Raw genomic sequence first — 19,300 nt, forward strand, 5'->3', positions numbered from 1 at the left:
CGAACGCACAATTGGAGGGGGGCTTCCCACCCTCCAGAACATTTACAACAAGCGGTGCAAGGGGAAGGCTAAGAGAATTATTAAGGACTCGAGCCACCCGAACAACTGCCTCTTTGAACTGCTGCGGTCAGGCAAGCGATACCGGAGTCTTAAGGCGAGCACAGAAAGACTCAGAAGAAGCTTCTATCCCCAGGCCATCAGGCTGCTAAACGAACAATAATCGCTAAACGAACAATAATCACTATGCAACAACCATCAAATGCACACAGCACACACACCCACACGCACACACTCACTCAAACAAACAACACACTGCAGCACCCACTCTCCACACTTTAGATCACACAAACACACTTACACTTTATATTTATTGATAAAGGATTTGCACTACAACTCGTACACCTACTGTGAATTGTACCTAAATTGCACCTCGTCCCATTTCTCCATTTCTGCCTTGCACTATATAGTATTGTATATTAGTACACTGCACAGTATTGTATATTGTATGGTAACTACGTCTATTCTGCATCGAACATTGTACATATGTCTAAACTGAACACTGTGACCTCATTTTTTTACTTCTAATTTTACTATGTTATTTTATTTCATACTTATCTTGTCTTGCACAGTCTCTGGAGCGCAACAGTAAGAAGCATTTTGTACAAAAGTATTCTGTACTTCTGTATGACAACTATTAAAGAAACTTGAAGGATAGATGCTGACGTAGGCTAGTTTTGAGATAAGAATCTATGTATTGCAGAATGTAACGTTGATAGTGAATACAAAACGACAGAGGCGTCTGACGTACGCAGTAGCTAACAGGATATGGGAGTGAAACATACCTATTTTGGTATGATAAGGAAAGGAACCAGTACAGAAATACTAGCCCTGCAATCAGTCTGCATTCCTGTTATTTTACATTTACTACTATTTACTACTGTGCTGTGTGTGTGTGTGTGTGTGTGTGTGTGTGTGTGTGTGTGTGTGTGTGTGTGTGTGTGTGTGTGTGTGTGTGTGTGTGTGTGTGTGTGTGTGTGTGTGTGTGTGTGTGTGTGTGTGTGTGTGTGTGTGTGTGTGTGTGTGTGTGTGTGTGTGTGTGCGTGCGTGCGTGCGTGCGTGGTGTTTCACACCACGCTGATCTGGGAAGGGAGTGCGCAACCTGCGCGGCACTATCCTCATACTCCTCTTCCACCGAGCCCCACTGGTGGGCTGATGCTGAGGGAAGTGCTCCTAAAGGAGGGGCGGGATGTCCTGCTCGGACTCTAAGCTAGCAGGCTCTTGAGCTTGGCGGGAAGGAAGCTGGCACAAGGAATGCAGAAGAAAGGGTCTGCCAACACTAACGGCGTGCTCTGGTCGTCATTGGGGATGCTTGTCCGTAGCAGACATGTGCCTCCAACTCTTGGAGCTTTTCTGGGTGTCCACCATGACACGTGAAATCTGTAGCTAGCTTGGTACACAATGGATGGATGCCCAGTGAGCTAGCAAACCAAAACCACAAAGCACGATATGGATGGATGGCTAGTGAGCTGGCTAACCCGAACCACGATGTTGAATCCTATGAAACGTGAAGAACTAGCAACCTACCTAGCTTAGAAACACGCAATGGATGGATGGCTATAAAACAAACTAACCCAAACCTAGACGTGAATTTCTTGAATCCTTGACAAAGTAGAAGAAAAAAGTTCCATCACTCAGAACGAAGGCTAGGCCGTCCGTGAAGGAGCAGTTCAACTAAAATAAAAGTCTGAAGAAAGTAGCAGGTGGCAACATGCAGCGGTGGGCTAAATAAACCTTGAATGACATTGGCAGGCTGATCTGTGTGTTATAGCCTGGAGGGCAGGCTCTAACAGGTCACGGTCCTATGGACCGGTCTCAGGCTGCCTTAGACGTAGACTTGGGTGGATTTAAGGTACAATATTTCTTACAAAAATATTATTCAGTGGTGCTGCTGGAGTAAGAACTCGAGTTTCAAAGTGAAGTAAAAACCTTTGTCGCTTGTGCGAAACGTGATACTGCTCTCTCTCGTATTGTTGTGAGAATGGGTTTTAAGCAGAGCCCAATCGCTGAACACAGGAGAAGATAGAATGGAGCGTTTCAGGATGTTTAATAGTATTCCCAAGTAGGCAAGAGTTACATCCAGAAATGTACAACAGATATGAATTGGGAATGTTCTTGGGGTAATGGGAGCAGGTGCACTCCAGTGCTACTGCGGACGGAAGACACGGGTCTGTGTCGAGAGAGTGAGCAGGAACTCCTTGGTAAGCTCCAGGGGGTCCAGACAGGGGCACGCTGGCACGGAGGTCCTGGGCACAAGAGAAGGAAGGTTAGAACAGGGAATAATCACACAGGGATGTCTAGCAGGTCTTCGGACTGAGGCATCGTACCTAGGTAATGATACTAACACCACGACGACTTCTGGTCAGCGTCGTCCGGTAGAAGTAGGGTCTTCATCAACAGGGGATGGGATACAGCTGTGAGGAGTGAGGTGCCTGGCAGCGTGCGAATCAGGGGATGAGGTGCAGCTGAGTTGAGTGACAGGGGGTGAAGGGGTGCTGACCATATATGGGCGTGAGGCTTCTGTGGTGGATGGAAGGGAGGATGAAGAGGAGTGAGGTGTGAGGAGGGGGTTCTTGCGGAGCCCAATAGCAAACACAGGAGGAGAGAGAATGGAGCGGTTTAGGGTTCTTTAATTGTATTTCCCCAAGCAGACAGAGTTTACATCAGGAATGTGCAACAGACAGGGGTTAGAATGTTCTTGGGGGAAATGAGGACAGGTGCACTCCCAGTGCAGCTGTGGGCAGAGGACACAGGTCTTGTGTCGAGAGAGAGAGCAGGAACACTCCTTGTGCAGCACGAGATGTCCAGGCAAGAAGGTGCGCTGGAGCGGGGGTCCTGGGCACAAGAGAGACAAGATTAGAGAAGGAATAATCACAAGAGCAGGTCTAGCAGGTCTTCAGGTTGAGTCGTCGTACCTAGGAAGGCAGTTTAACACTGCGACGAGGGACGACAGGATCCGTCGGGTGATATAGGGGCAGCTTGATGAGGGAATCCCTCACAGCCACGCTGATTGACGCTCGTCTGGCAGCGTGGGAATGCTGCAGCAGGAAGCTGCCCATATATGGGCGCGGCAGGATGGGGGCAGAGGATGGCCCGGGCCCTGACCATGACAGGACCCCCCCCTCTACGGGCGCCTCCTGGCGACCCTCCAGGCTTGTCAGGGTTAGCCCGATGGAAGTCCCGCACGAGTTCAGGATCCAGGATCAACCAGCGGGAGACCCAGCTGTGCTCCTCCGGGCCGTAGCCCTCCCAGTCCACGAGGTATTGGAAGCCGCGGCCGCGGCGACGCACGCCCAGCAGCTGCCGGACGATGTAGGCCGGGTGGTCGTCGATGACCAGCGGAGGGGGAGGCTCCGGAGCTGGGGGAGACAGGGGACTGGAGACCACCGGCTTTAACTGGGAATTTGATTTGATTTGATTTGAGGGGTTGATAATGGATAGAATTTTATAGGGACCAACAAAACGGGGGGTGAGTTTGCGGGACACAGACTTGAGCGGCAGGTCCCGGGACGAGAGCCAAACCATCTGACCTGGTTGATAGTCGGGAGCCGGGGTCCGGTGGCGGTCGGCGAAGCGGCGGTTCCACTGAGCAGTGCGGCCCTCGTGTCCTCCCATATCCTCCTGCATCGGCGAAGGTGGTCCTGCACCGATGGAACAGCGATCTCCTCCTCCTGTGCAGGGAACAGCGTGGGTTGGTAGCCCAGAGAGGACTCGAAGGGGGACTGACCTGTGGCCGCGGAGGACAGAGAGTTGTGGGCGTACTCAATCCATGGCAGGAAAACACTCCAGCCGGAGGGGTCCCGGGTCGTCACGCAGCGGAGGGTGGACCCCAGGTCCTGGTTGGCCCGCTCCGACTGGCCGTTGGTCTGCGGGTGGTATCCGGAGGAGAGACTGACCGTGGCCCCCAGGGCCCGACAGAAGGCCTTCCAGACTTGGGAGATGAATTGCGGGCCCCTGTCGGAGACGATGTCCACCGGGATCCCGTGGAGGCGGAAGACGTGGAGCACCATCAGGTCAGCGGTTTCTGAAGCAGAGGGGAGTTTGGGGAGAGCAACAAAGTGCACGGCCTTCGAGAAATGGTCAACGATAGTGAGAATGACTGTGTTACCGTGTGAGAGAGGCAGACCGGTGATGAAGTCCAGGGCGACGTGCGACCAGGGTCGACCGGGAACAGGGAGTGTATGGAGGAGCCCGGCGGGCGGTTGGTGGGAAGCCTTCCCACGAGCACAGACGGTGCATGCAAGGACGAAGGCGCGGGTGTCCTCCCTCATGGAGACCCACCAGAAGTGCCGCCTCAGCAGGGACAGGGTCTTCTTGGGGGAAATGAGGACAGGTGCACTCCCAGTGCAGCTGTGGGCAGAGGACACAGGTCTTGTGTCGAGAGAGAGAGCAGGAACACTCCTTGTGCAGCACGAGATGTCCAGGCAAGAAGGTGCGCTGGAGCGGGGGTCCTGGGCACAAGAGAGACAAGATTAGAGAAGGAATAATCACAAGAGCAGGTCTAGCAGGTCTTCAGGTTGAGTCGTCGTACCTAGGAAGGCAGTTTAACACTGCGACGAGGGACGACAGGATCCGTCGGGTGATATAGGGGCTGCTTGATGAGGGAATCCCTCACAGCCACACTGATTGACGCTCGTCTGGCAGCGTGGGAATGCTGCAGCAGGAAGCTGCCCATATATGGGCGCGGCAGGATGGGGGCAGAGGAAGGCCCGGGCCCTGACCATGACAGGACCCCCCCCTCTACGGGCGCCTCCTGGCGACCCTCCAGGCTTGTCAGGGTTAGCCCGATGGAAGTCCCGCATGAGTTCAGGATCCAGGATCAACCCACGGGAGACCCAGCTGCGCTCCTCCGGGCCGTAGCCCTCCCAGTCCACGAGGTATTGGAAGCCGCGGCCGCGGCGACGCACATCCAGCAACTAGCTGGACGATGTAGGCCGGGTGGTCGTCGATGACCAGCGGAGGGGGAGGCTCCGGAGCTGGGGGAGACAGGGGACTGGAGACCACCGGCTTTAACTGGGAATTTGATTTGATTTGAGGAAACATGAAACGAGGGGTTAATGCGCATGATGGAGGGAAGCTGGAGTTTGACGACTGAGGGGTTGATAATGGATAGAATTTTATAGGGACCAACAAAACGGGGGGTGAGTTTGCGGGACACAGACTTGAGCGGCAGGTCCCGGGACGAGAGCCAAACCATCTGACCTGGTTGATAGTCGGAGAGCCGGGGTCCGGTGGTGGTCGGCGAAGCGGCGGTTCCGCTGAGCAGTGCGGCCCTCGTGTCCTCCCATATCCTCCTGCAGCGGCGAAGGTGGTCCTGCACCGATGGAACAGCGATCTCCTCCTCCTGTGCAGGGAACAGCGGGGGTTGGTAGCCCAGAGAGGACTCGAAGGGGGACTGACCTGTGGCCGCGGAGGACAGAGAGTTGTGGGCGTACTCAATCCATGGCAGGAAAACACTCCAGCCGGAGGGGTCCCGGGTCGTCACGCAGCGGAGGGCGGACCCCAGGTCCTGGTTGGCCCGCTCCGACTGGCTGTTGGTCTGCGGGTGGTATCCGGAGGAGAGACTGACCGTGGCCCCCAGGGCCCGACAGAAGGCCTTCCAGACTTGGGAGATGAATTGCGGGCCCCTGTCGGAGACGATGTCCACCGGGATCCCGTGGAGGCGGAAGACGTGGAGCACCATCAGGTCAGCGGTTTCTGAAGCAGAGGGGAGTTTGGGGAGAGCAACAAAGTGCACGGCCTTCGAGAAATGGTCAACGATAGTGAGAATGACTGTGTTACCGTGTGAGAGAGGCAGACCGGTGATGAAGTCCAGGGCGACGTGCGACCAGGGTCGACCGGGAACAGGGAGCGTATGGAGGAGCCCGGCGGGCGGTTGGTGGGAAGCCTTCCCACGAGCACAGACGGTGCATGCAAGGACGAAGGCGCGGGTGTCCTCCCTCATGAAGACCCACCAGAAGTGCCGCCTCAGCAGGGACAGGGTCTTCTTGGGGGAAATGAGGACAGGTGCACTCCCAGTGCAGCTGTTGGCAGAGGACACAGGTCTTGTGTCGAGAGAGAGAGCAGGAACACTCCTTGTGCAGCACGAGATGTCCAGGCAAGAAGGTGCGCTGGAGCGGGGGTCCTGGGCACAAGAGAGACAAGATTAGAGAAGGAATAATCACAAGAGCAGGTCTAGCAGGTCTTCAGGTTGAGTCGTCGTACCTAGGAAGGCAGTTTAACACTGCGACGAGGGACGACAGGATCCGTCGGGTGATATAGGGGCTGCTTGATGAGGGAATCCCTCACAGCCACGCTGATTGACGCTCGTCTGGCAGCGTGGGAATGCTGCAGCAGGAAGCTGCCCATATATGGGCGCGGCAGGATGGGGGCAGAGGAAGGCCCGGGCCCTGACCATGACAGGACCCCCCCCTCTACGGGCGCCTCCTGGCGACCCTCCAGGCTTGTCAGGGTTAGCCCGATGGAAGTCCCGCACGAGTTCAGGATCCAGGATCAACCCGCGGGAGACCCAGCTGCGCTCCTCCGGGCCGTAGCCCTCCCAGTCCACGAGGTATTGGAAGCCGCGGCCGCGGCGACGCACGCCCAGCAGCTGCCGGACGATGTAGGCCGGGTGGTCGTCGATGACCAGCGGAGGGGGAGGCTCCGGAGCTGGGGGAGACAGGGGACTGGAGACCACCGGCTTTAACTGGGAATTTGATTTGATTTGATTTGAGGAAACATGAAACGAGGGGTGAATGCGCATGATGGAGGGAAGCTGGAGTTTGACGACTGAGGGGTTGATAATGGATAGAATTTTATAGGGACCAACAAAACGGGGGGTGAGTTTGCGGGACACAGACTTGAGCGGCAGGTCCCGGGACGAGAGCCAAACCATCTGACCTGGTTGATAGTCAGGAGCCGGGGTCCGGTGGCGGTCGGCGAAGCGGCGGTTCCGCTGAGCAGTTTGGCCCTCGTGTCCTCCCATATCCTCCTGCAGCGGCGAAGGTGATCCTGCACCGATGGAACAGCGATCTCCTCCTCCTGTGCAGGGAACAGCGGGGGTTGGTAGCCCAGAGAGGACTCGAAGGGGGACTGACCTGTGGCCGCGGAGGACAGAGAGTTGTGGGCGTACTCAATCCATGGCAGGAAAACACTCCAGCCGGAGGGGTCCCGGGTCGTCACGCAGCGGAGGGCGGACCCCAGGTCCTGGTTGGCCCGCTCCGACTGGCCGTTGGTCTGCGGGTGGTATCCGGAGGAGAGACTGACCGTGGCCCCCAGGGCCCGACAGAAGGCCTTCCAGACTTGGGAGATGAATTGTGGGCCCCTGTCGGAGACGATGTCCACCGGGATCCCGTGGAGGCGGAAGACGTGGAGCACCATCAGGTCAGCGGTTTCTGAAGCAGAGGGGAGTTTGGGGAGAGCAACAAAGTGCACGGCCTTCGAGAAATGGTCAACGATAGTGAGAATGACTGTGTTACCGTGTGAGAGAGGCAGACCGGTGATGAAGTCCAGGGCGACGTGCGACCAGGGTCGACCGGGAACAGGGAGCGTATGGAGGAGCCCGGCGGGCGGTTGGTGGGAAGCCTTCCCACGAGCACAGACGGTGCATGCAAGGACGAAGGCGCGGGTGTCCTCCCTCATGGAGACCCACCAGAAGTGCCGCCTCAGCAGGGACAGGGTCTTCTTGGGGGAAATGAGGACAGGTGCACTCCCAGTGCAGCTGTGGGCAGAGGACACAGGTCTTGTGTCGAGAGAGAGAGCAGGAACACTCCTTGTGCAGCACGAGATGTCCAGGCAAGAAGGTGCGCTGGAGCGGGGGTCCTGGGCACAAGAGAGACAAGATTAGAGAAGGAATAATCACAAGAGCAGGTCTAGCAGGTCTTCAGGTTGAGTCGTCGTACCTAGGAAGGCAGTTTAACACTGCGACGAGGGACGACAGGATCCGTCGGGTGATATATGGGCTGCTTGATGACCCCAGGTCCTGGTTGGCCCGCTCCGACTGGCCGTTGGTCTGCGGGTGGTATCCGGAGGAGAGACTGACCGTGGCCCCCAGGGCCCGACAGAAGGCCTTCCAGACTTGGGAGATGAATTGCGGGCCCCTGTCGGAGACGATGTCCACCGGGATCCCGTGGAGGCGGAAGACGTGGAGCACCATCAGGTCAGCGGTTTCTGAAGCAGAGGGGAGTTTGGGGAGAGCAACAAAGTGCACGGCCTTCGAGAAATGGTCAACGATAGTGAGAATGACTGTGTTACCGTGTGAGAGAGGCAGACCGGTGATGAAGTCCAGGGCGACGTGCGACCAGGGTCGACCGGGAACAGGGAGCGTATGGAGGAGCCCGGCGGGCGGTTGGTGGGAAGCCTTCCCACGAGCACAGACGGTGCATGCAAGGACGAAGGCGCGGGTGTCCTCCCTCATGGAGACCCACCAGAAGTGCCGCCTCAGCAGGGACAGGGTCTTCTTGGGGGAAATGAGGACAGGTGCACTCCCAGTGCAGCTGTGGGCAGAGGACACAGGTCTTGTGTCGAGAGAGAGAGCAGGAACACTCCTTGTGCAGCACGAGATGTCCAGGCAAGAAGGTGCGCTGGAGCGGGGGTCCTGGGCACAAGAGAGACAAGATTAGAGAAGGAATAATCACAAGAGCAGGTCTAGCAGGTCTTCAGGTTGAGTCGTCGTACCTAGGAAGGCAGTTTAACACTGCGACGAGGGACGACAGGATCCGTCGGGTGATATATGGGCTGCTTGATGAGGGAATCCCTCACAGCCACGCTGATTGACGCTCGTCTGGCAGCGTGGGAATGCTGCAGCAGGAAGCTGCCCTATGGGCGCGGCAGGATGGGGGCAGAGGAAGGCCCGGGCCCTGACCATGACAGGACCCCCCCCTCTACGGGCGCCTCCTGGCGACCCTCCAGGCTTGTCAGGGTTAGCCCGATGGAAGTCCCGCACGAGTTCAGGATCCAGGATCAACCCGCGGGAGACCCAGCTGCGCTCCTCCGGGCCGTAGCCCTCCGAGTCCACGAGGTATTGGAAGCCGCGGCCGCGGCGACGCACGCCCAGCAGCTGCCGGACGATGTAGGCCGGGTGGTCGTCGATGACCAGCGGAGGGGGAGGCTCCGGAGCTGGGGGAGACAGGGGACTGGAGACCACCGGCTTTAACTGGGAATTTGATTTGATTTGATTTGAGGAAACATGAAACGAGGGGTGAATGCGCATGATGGAGGGAAGCTGGAGTTTGACGACTGAGGGGTTGATAATGGATAGAATTTTATAGGGACCAACAAAACGGGGGGTGAGTTTGCGGGACACAGACTTGAGCGGCAGGTCCCGGGACGAGAGCCAAACCATCTGACCTGGTTGATAGTCGGGAGCCGGGGTCCGGTGGCGGTCGGCGAAGCGGCGGTTCCGCTGAGCAGTTTGGCCCTCGTGTCCTCCCATATCCTCTTGCAGCGGCGAAGGTGGTCCTGCACCGATGGAACAGCGATCTCCTCCTCCTGTGCAGGGAACAGCGGGGGTTGGTAGCCCAGAGAGGACTCGAAGGGGGACTGACCTGTGGCCACGGAGGACAGAGAGTTGTGGGCGTACTCAATCCATGGCAGGAAAACACTCCAGCCGGAGGGGTCCCGGGTCGTCACGCAGCGGAGGGCGGACCCCAGGTCCTGGTTGGCCCGCTCCGACTGGCCGTTGGTCTGCGGGTGGTATCCGGAGGAGAGACTGACCGTGGCCCCCAGGGCCCGACAGAAGGCCTTCCAGACTTGGGAGATGAATTGCGGGCCCCTGTCGGAGACGATGTCCACCGGGATCCCGTGGAGGCGGAAGACGTGGAGCACCATCAGGTCAACGGTTTCTGAAGCAGAGGGGAGTTTGGGGAGAGCAACAAAGTGCACGGCCTTCGAGAAATGGTCAACGATAGTGAGAATGACTGTGTTACCGTGTGAGAGAGGCAGACCGGTGATGAAGTCCAGGGCGACGTGCGACCAGGGTCGACCGGGAACAGGGAGCGTATGGAGGAGCCCGGCGGGCGGTTGGTGGGAAGCCTTCCCACGAGCACAGACGGTGCATGCAAGGACGAAGGCGCGGGTGTCCTCCCTCATGGAGACCCACCAGAAGTGCCGCCTCAGCAGGGACAGGGTATGGTTGATCCCAGGATGACATGCGAACCGGGAGGCGTGGACCCACTGGAGCACCTGGGAGCGGACAAGGTCGGGGACAAAAAGCCAGTTAGGTGGGCCGTTACCTGGATCAGGCTGGACGCGCTGGGCTTCCCGGACGACGGACTGGATCTCCCAGGTGGCGGCGGCCACCAAGCAGGAGGAGGGGAGGATAGTGTCAGGGTGCGCGGGACCCTCTTCGGGGACAAACTGCCGGGAGAGGGCGTCTCGCTTGGCATTCTTGGAGCCAGGCCTGTAGGTCAGGGTGAAATTGAACCTGGCGAAGAACAGTGCCCAGCGTGCCTGGCGGGAGTTCAGGCGCTTGGCTGTCTGGACGTAGGCGAGGTTCTTATGGTCAGTCCAGACCAGGAAGGGGATCGCTGAGCCCTCCAGCCAGTGCCTCCATTCCTCCAGGGCCAGCTTGACTGCCAGGAGCTCCAGGTTCCCAATATCGTAATTGACCTCCGCTGGGGTCACGCGGTGAGAGAAGAAGGCGCAGGGATGCAGTCTCTGGTCGAGAGCGGAGTGTTGGGAGAGGATCGCCGCTACTCCGGTACTTGAGGCGTCTACCTCCACCACGAACTGGCGGGACGCGTCCGGCTGGACGAGGATGGGCGTGGAGGTGAAGCGCCGGCGCAGCTTGGTGAAGGCGGAGTCCACTCTGTCAGACCAGACGAAGGGCACGGAAGGCGAGGTGAGTTGGGTGAGGGGTGCAGCGACCCGGCTGTAGTCCCTGATGAAACGCCGGTAGAAGTTAGCAAACCCCAGGAAGCGTTGGAGCTGCTTGACATTGGTGGGACGGGGCCAGTCGGACACCGCCTTGATCTTCTCGGGGTCCGCCCGGATCTTGCCGCCCTCGATGATGTAGCCGAGGAACCCGATGGAGGAGACGTGGAACTCACACTTCTCCGCCTTGACGAACAGCTTGTTCTCCAGTAGGCGTTGAAGGACCCGGCGGACATGCTGGACGTGCTCCTCGATAGAGCGGGAGAAAATCAGAATGTCGTCCAGTTAAACAAAGACAGAGCGGTTAATTGACAAGGGCCTGGAAGACAGCAGGGGCGTTGGTCAGCCCAAAGGGCATTACCTTGTACTCGAAGTGACCGAGCGGGGTCTTAAAGGCTGTCTTCCACTCGTCCCCTTCCCGGACACGGACAAGGTGATAGGCATTTCTGAGGTCCAGCTTCGTGAAAATGGTGGCACCTTGCAGGGGTTCGAAAGCAGAGTTAATCAATGGCAGGGGGTACTTGTTCTTGACCGTGATGTTGTTGAGACCCCGGTAGTCAATACAGGGGCAAAGGGAGCCATCCTTCTTGGAAACAAAAAAAAGATGGCTTCTCCTTAGACGCCAATTCATCCTATAGGACGTCGCTGAGGCCTTGGTGAAAAGCCCCTCGTAATGGCGTGTCGTTCCACTCGGAACCTGCTGCCAGGATACGGAATTCAATTGCATATTCGCTCACGCTGCGATTACCTTGGCGGATTGTAAACAGGGCGGCAGTACTATCCGAGACACCGGGGGGATGGTCGAAGACCCTTCGCATGTCGCCGACATAAGCAGAGTACGAATCGCAGAGGGGGGAACGACTAAAGTGGAGGGCGGTTGCCCATGCTAGCGCGGGACCCGTAAGCAGACCTGACAGGTAGGAGACTTTGGATCTTTCACTCTGGAAGGTGTGTGGCTGTTACCCGAATACTAATGAACATTGAAAAAGAAAGGCTCGACACCCAGAGACGTTTCCATCATAACGTTCTGGCGCGGGTACATGGGGCTCCCTGTACTGGGGTACAGCAGGTGGGGATTCAACAGGTGGGGAGACAACAGGTGGGACGGCTAGCTGGGCAGTGACATACGCATCAAAACGCTCAAATTGTCTGTCTCGTTCCTGGGAGCGAAGCGCGAGAGCGCCGAGTTGGGCAATCGTGTCGTCTAGTAGTTGTGAGTGTTGGTTTACCAGAATGGCGTGTCCAGTGACGGCGGCCTGGATATTGTTGCTCCATTCCCCGACGTCCTGTGGTGCTGGGTCCGACATCTGGTCACTGTGTTCTGTGAGGAGGGGGTTCTTGCGGAGCCCAATAGCAAACACAGGAGGAGAGAGAATGGAGCGGTTTAGGGTTCTTTAATTGTATTTCCCCAAGCAGACAGAGTTTACATCAGGAATGTGCAACAGACAGGGGTTAGAATGTTCTTGGGGGAAATGAGGACAGGTGCACTCCCAGTGCAGCTGTGGGCAGAGGACACAGGTCTTGTGTCAAGAGAGAGAGCAGGAGTACTCCTTGTGCAGCACGAGATGTCCAGGCAGGAAGGTGCGCTGGAGCGGGGGTCCTGGGCACAAGAGAGACAAGATTAGAGAAGGAATAATCACAAGAGCAGGTCTAGCAGGTCTTCAGGTTGAGTCGTCGTACCTAGGAAGGCAGTTTAACACTGCAACGAGGGACGACAGGATCTGTCGGGTGATATAGGGGCTGCTTGATGAGGGAATCCCTCACAGCCGCGCTGATTGACACTCGTCTGGCAGCGTGGGAATGCTGCAGCAGGAAGCTGCCCATATATGGGCGCGGCAGGATGGGGGCAGAGGAAGGCCCGGGCCCTGACCATGACATGAGGAGGGCGTGTGGTGAATGTGAGGGGGGAATGAGGAGGAGTGAAGAACGCTCTTGCTGTGATTATGACAATTGTTCTCTAGTCCATTGTGCCTCGACCGTGTCTAACCCTTGTTCTCATCCTTCCCTGCAGTCCTACCTGGCTCTTCATTGTTAGGATAGCGTCAGATCTTGAACCCAAGAGCAGAACACAAGAGGAGAGGAGAATGAGGCGGTTTAGGATGTTTAATCATTAGGTACCATGCAGACAGGGTTTGAATGACAGAATGTGCGACAGGAGAGAGCAGGGTCACTCCGTGTGATTCCCAGGGGACGGCCTGGCTGGTGGTGTCTCGGGATGGAGCGAAGACCGGAGGGTATGTGATCCTACACACAGAAAAACAGGGTTAGGACAAGGCAAAAATAGAGACACTGTAAGCAAAAGGTTCTAGACCTCATACCCAGGCAGGTGAAGCAACACTCGGACGAGGAGTGGCAGGAACGCAGGTCTCATATCCAGGTCTGGTGATGATCTGATGAGCCTTAGGTGTGCAGGTTGATCCATGGAGACAGTGTGTGGAAGAAGGGACAGGAAGCTGCCCATATAAGGGTGTGGAGGCCTGCAGCCAGGCAGGTGAGGCCATGTCCAGATGAAACCGATTTCGGTGGTATCAGTCAAAGTATTTGATCGTATGCACCTTTCATCCACACGGAACTGCATTTTGGCAGCCTGAAGATGCAATCTTTTGAAACCGGCTCCCAGAGTGCGCAATTCTGAAGACGCTCCCCTTGCGTCGCTGTCTTTACAAGTGATACGAGTCTTTTCCTGAACCGTTGACGCGATAGCCCACCTCTCCCTTACCCCGCGTGTGCAAACTCCCACATCACAACAACAATGGTATCGTACAGAGTAGTTGCGTTCGTGTTACAGAAGCTATTGAGCTTGATCGGGCTTTTACAGCTATAAATGTACTGCGCCTGTACTACCACCGTCGACAACAGATTGACATCTCCCTTAATCCGCATGCACAAGCCCAGCCAACAAAAAATAAACATGATACATATATGTCTTATATGTCCAGATATGTCCTGGCTAGAAGTGTTTATTAAACACCGGGAGGCTACTGTGATGCAATACACGATACTAGCTAGAGATTAGCGTCACATAGCTGGCCTTTTTCTGAAAACCCAAGTAGTAGCCAAGCACATATTGTCCCATAGCATACCCCTTCAGTTGATCATGACAAATCCTCTCTTACCTTGATGATTAAAAAGCCTCCATAATTTAGTAAATAGTAATGGGTGGTGTTGAGCTGTAGCCAGCCAGCTAGCGTTGATTGATGCTATTCAACATGCTATCAACATTAGCTAAATAGCTAACCAACTAAATACAATAGACAGTGGTATCCTGAGGTAACGTTAAATACAGACAACCGGACAACATTTGCTAGTCGAAATGACTGGACACAGGGACAAGTTAAACATCAATGAATTACTTTAATACAACACAGGTAGTTTGAGCCGCGGTCTCTCTCTCCACTCCTTTGGAAACGATCGGGGGGTGTCAAAATAAAAGAGCGACGTCTAAATCAGGAAAGACATTTATTTAGTAAATTTGTGGCACGCACTTATTTCTTGAGACAATTTCGTTTTTACGGAAACCTTTTTTGAAATGAAAACGAAAAAGATCAAAATCGTTTTCGTCTGGACAAGGCCTGAGGCTGAGGCTGCGGTTATACTAGGGCCAGTTTCGTTTTTCAGTTTTCAGTTTCAGTTTTGTTTTTCAGAACGCTACGTAATGGCAGGCAAGTTAGACATCGTTTTGTCTCCTGACCACCGAGTGATGTATATACATGTAGTACAATGCCAAAGCAGTAGGTGGCGATGTAGTTCAAAGATAAAGGCCATTTTCAACCAATCAGATAGGTTGACCGAGTCACTCCACATCCTGCTCAAAATCTCAGAAAAGCCACCATCTTTATACCTTGCATGAGCCATTTAGCTACATAGCATTTATTTTTCAGCAAGAAATAAAGTGCAATAAACAAAAACGGATACATTCACTGTGTGTTCTGCCTCATTTGTTGATGATTTGTTGATGAAACAAAACTAACATCAACACAATTGACCACCAAGAGCGGAGTTTAGTCTCACAAAAAGATCGCCGATTTTGTTAGCTTACGTGCTAACATGATTGGGATATGCCATTATAACAGTATAGCATTGTGGCTAGCAGCGTAGTAACGTTAATGCTAGCAAAATAAATGGATGTAAATGTTATTTAACAGATTGCAGAATGGGTACAATACAATACGGCTCAATACAAACAATTGTTAAGGGAATGCAGACTGTTGTAGTTTGGAGTACTGGGTTCCTTATAACAATAACTTGACAACACGTTGGTAGCCGCAGCTACTTGGGACAGCTCTGCTGTAAACACTGGAAATAACCGTGCAGGTCTCTAATGCGCATATGCATTGGGCAGAACGGCTCCGTATCCGGCTCGCGCAAATTACATGGCACCATTGTCGGCGAGTTTCCAAAACAAAAACACCTTTTGAGCGTTGCCACTAGGAAAACGCGTTTTCCTGCCAAAACTGCGTTTCTTTTTAATTTGGACATGCAAACGTAATCATTCGAAAATAGAACGTTGCTGTTTTAACCCAGTGTAACCATGGCCTGAGAGAGAGGCTCTGGCTGAGGTTGTAACATTCATCCTGTTCTCTGGCTCTCGACAAGACGTGCTCTGATCCCTGCCTGCCTGACAACTCTCCATGCCTTTTCCCGGAACGTATGAGGACCTGCAGCCGTTTTTGATCATTGCCTGGCTAACTACCCTGTACCCGCTTTGACCCTTGCCTGGCTGACTATTCCGTACCTGTGTATCGACCCCTGCCTGTCTGACTCTCCTGTCCCGCGCACACCCCTGGACTGTACGAGTGCTACGTCAAACCGTGAAAACTATTTTCAAACTATCAGTATTTCTGTAGAGGCTCGTCCTCACGGTTTATGTTCAGTAGTGTGTTTCTGTCTCACCTGTGGCGGAGCTGAATCCAGGCTTATCAAACCGATAGTCTTTGATCTCGCTGTACCAACTGTCCACGGCATCGTTCCCTTTTAATAACAATTAGACAACAATGCAAAACTGAAGCATCTGTTTCAGATCTGTTGCAATAACACAGAATGCACAGGATACATACAGATGTATAAAACAAGCACAAATCCACAATAAACCACTTCCAGAATCCCAGGAGGTGGGCACGCTCAAAGCTCTATAACTTACCGTCAAGTTCCTTGGAGGCCGAGCTATATGAGTAGAAAAGGTTCTCTCCGTGATTGGTGGAGCTATGCTGGAGGGTTCTAATTGACATCAGATGATCTGCCCATTTCTGGGCGGAGTTACACAGGTCTCTGCTCAGAGTGAGGGGCGGGGCTCCGTGCAGCTTGCGGAGTTTGTTGTGGGCATCAACAAACTCCCTCTCAAAGCCATTGTCTGTAGAAAGAAACCGCAGACAGACACACACACACACACACACACACACACACACACACACACACACACACACACACACACACATGTAAACCAGTGTAACCAGATGTAATTGGGCATCAAATAACAACAAACCTTGAGCCTTGGCTTAAGCCCTACAGCTAAGCTTGTAGTAAACCCATCTTGTGACTCAGTAGGATTCCTTTGTGACATGATCTAACCTTTTACCAAACCTCTTTTTGGTTGAAATCGGGTGTGATGTTTGGCAATATGGCTACATCTACAGAAAACTACATGTATTCATTCATATGGTAACATAATAATAACACAATTATAATAGATAATGATATGAACTAGAATCATTTTCTCTACTGTGCACCTTTAGAAGCATTCAGGTGCATTTTCAAATGTTGTTAGAACAAAACCTCATAGCTTCAATTTGAGTGTTTCTTCATTAATTTTATCTGAAAACGAGGGTTCTTAATTCCCGAATCAAATTTTGGTTTTGAATTAGACAGTGGTGATGGAAAGAGATAAAGAAAGAAGTATTTACATACCTGCCATGACCTTGCCTTTCCGCTGTACTGCAATACAAACCAAGATTACAAACATTAGCTGTGGAGCCAGGTTACAGGTTACGAGTAGGAACACTATACAGGTGTCTGTTTATTCCAACAATAAAGCCACTGTGGTATAATTCTTCAGGTAGACGATGTCCCAGGATGTTATATGAATTACCGTTGTAGGATAAGGAATCTCAGGCTACTTCTTAATTACAAAGCTTTATTACAAATTAAGTTCAGTTCACAGAAAGGCCTGTCCTAAGCTATACTCACACCTTGATGTCAGATTTCTACAGCAGACAGGAACCCTTCAGTCAGCAGGACAGGGAGCACACAGAGCTTAGCTTTCTATCGCTGGTTCAAGCTTATATACACTAGCATGAAACCCCTCCTTGTTTTTCCCCTAATCACAAAATGATTGGCTTAATCAATGGTCCTTCCTGCTTCTTCCTATTCACTCAGAACCCACTCAAAATACTAATCCTATCTCCTGTTACCTTCTAAGGATTTGGTCAGGAGGTCTTTTCAGGCCTCTGAAGAAAAGCAGACGACTCATTGTCTACATAACATGTGATCATCACAACTGGGCCCTGTCTTCTAAGAAGTTTCAAGGTCAAGTTTGTTTACTATTTGTCACATATATAAAATACATGTACTTTACGGTGAAATGCTTGGTTCTGTATGAGCCCCTGAGAGTGTGCTTCATACAGTAAAAAGTAAGTAAAAAAGTAAGTAAAATTGGAATATACCATATACAATACAATATACAATCTAAAGTACAACCTAAGTACAATCTAAGTACAATGAGTAAAAATTAGTAAAAATGAAGACAATGAGGTACAAATGCGGACAATGAGGTACACAACTTTAAGGTAATGTGCAAATGCAAATGAGGTATGAATGTAATGCAAATCTCTTCAATAGATAGATAAATATAATGTACTGTTAAAGTGTCTAAAGTGAGTGTCAAGGTGAGTGTTTGTTTAAAGTGAGTGTGCATGTGGATGTGTGTGCAATGAGTGTAGATGATGGGTTGTTACATAGAGTCATTGAGCATCCTGATGGCCTGGGGATAGAAGCTCCTTCTGAGTCTCTCTGTACTGGCCATGAGACTCCGGTAGCGCTTGCCTGACCGCAGGAGTTCAAAGAGGCAGTTGTTTAGGTGACTAGAGTCTTTGGTTATTCTATTAGCCTTGGCCCTGCAACGCTTGGTATAAACGCTTGGTATAAACCACAGCGCCAGAGGTATAGAAGACGCCTAACACTGTAATATGAACCATTAACTCTAACATTCTATCAAAGCAGTGTTAGCTGTTAACTGACATTTTATCCATGTACTCAATGTATGTACTGACATTTCTATCAATGTATTCAATATATTTACCTATAAGTTCTTGTGAACAGATTAAAATATACAACACCACTCCTTTCAAAAACCTGCTAACTGTTAAAGGAACACACCAATTGTTATGGGAAATGTGCTTACCGTCTTCTCAAGAGTCAGACAATGCCAATTTCATCTCTGTGCGTCCAGTAGAAAGCTATCCGGCTGCAAGCTAGCCTAGCTTAGCACAAATGAATGGAAGCGGATATGGACCAGCTAGCATAACTGTTGACCAAGAACACCTCACAGAGTTTTAGGTTAGGCTACTGGTCCGCATCCGCTTCCATTCATTTGTGCTAAGCTAGGTAAGCGCATTTCCCATTATGTCGGCGTGTTCCTTTAAGTTTACCCATTTTCTCACCAGACGGTATGTACTGAATTCTTGTGTCTTGCCATCGTATGGGAGCCAGCAGGGTGATTGTGGTTGAAAACATGGTTGGCATGTGTGCCAGTGTCTGGTCCCAGTGGAAGTGTTGTGCCGTTGTGGAGGAAGCCTCCCTTCTGTGCTCCAGTACGCCACACCCCCCCTTATCTGTAGCCTTCTTTAGACCATGTGCATTCAAATGATGCAGTGGGCGACAGAACACACAGTGAGACATGACTCTCCTGTGTACATGTGGTGTGATAGTGGAATAAACTTTTCTTCACTGAAACCTTTGGTTTATCATTTTCTTTTGAATCAAACTGTAGCCTAACTAACCCTCATGGTACTTTAATTTGACCATGGCACTGGCCATTGTAGAACCAATTTACTATAGTAGGCCTACTGGTCATTATGTATAACTCATTTACCATGGTACTGGCCATTGTATAACTAATTTACCACGGTACTGCTATGGTAAATTAATTCAATAACGCCCATATAAATCCCCTTCATCCCACACACTGATTATCAAGCTCGACTGCAGACACAGGTTGTGCAATAATGGGAATGTGTAATTTAAGATTGTTACTGGCACTGTACAATACTACAATGGCTACTGTATATGTAACAGGCCATGACGTATGCTGCCAATAACAACTTGCACTGTTTTTATACATAAACAGTTTATTTTTGTATTTGCGAGTTTGAGAAACTGGCAAACAAGACCTTTTGTT

At 52.5% G+C, this 19,300-nt stretch overlaps 1 protein-coding gene across 1 annotated transcript in view; it reads right to left on the reverse strand.

Moving 5' to 3' along the window:
- glipr2 (GLI pathogenesis-related 2) overlaps positions 1-16,839 on the reverse strand; it is a 33,358-nt gene extending 16,519 nt beyond the window's left edge. The window contains exons 1-3 of the mRNA XM_084324339.1: positions 16,813-16,839; positions 16,049-16,258; positions 15,802-15,879 (exon numbers count right to left, since the gene is read on the reverse strand). Of these exons, the coding sequence (XP_084180465.1) occupies positions 15,802-15,879; positions 16,049-16,258; positions 16,813-16,819 (295 nt within the window). The 5' untranslated portion in view covers positions 16,820-16,839. The remainder of the gene's footprint in view (positions 1-15,801; positions 15,880-16,048; positions 16,259-16,812) is intronic.
- Positions 16,840-19,300: the final 2,461 nt, after the last annotated feature.

The sequence above is a fragment of the Notolepis coatsorum genome, assembly GCF_963971535.1.
Source record: "Notolepis coatsorum genome assembly, chromosome: 11".
NCBI classification, from domain to species: Eukaryota; Metazoa; Chordata; class Actinopteri; order Aulopiformes; family Paralepididae; genus Notolepis; species Notolepis coatsorum.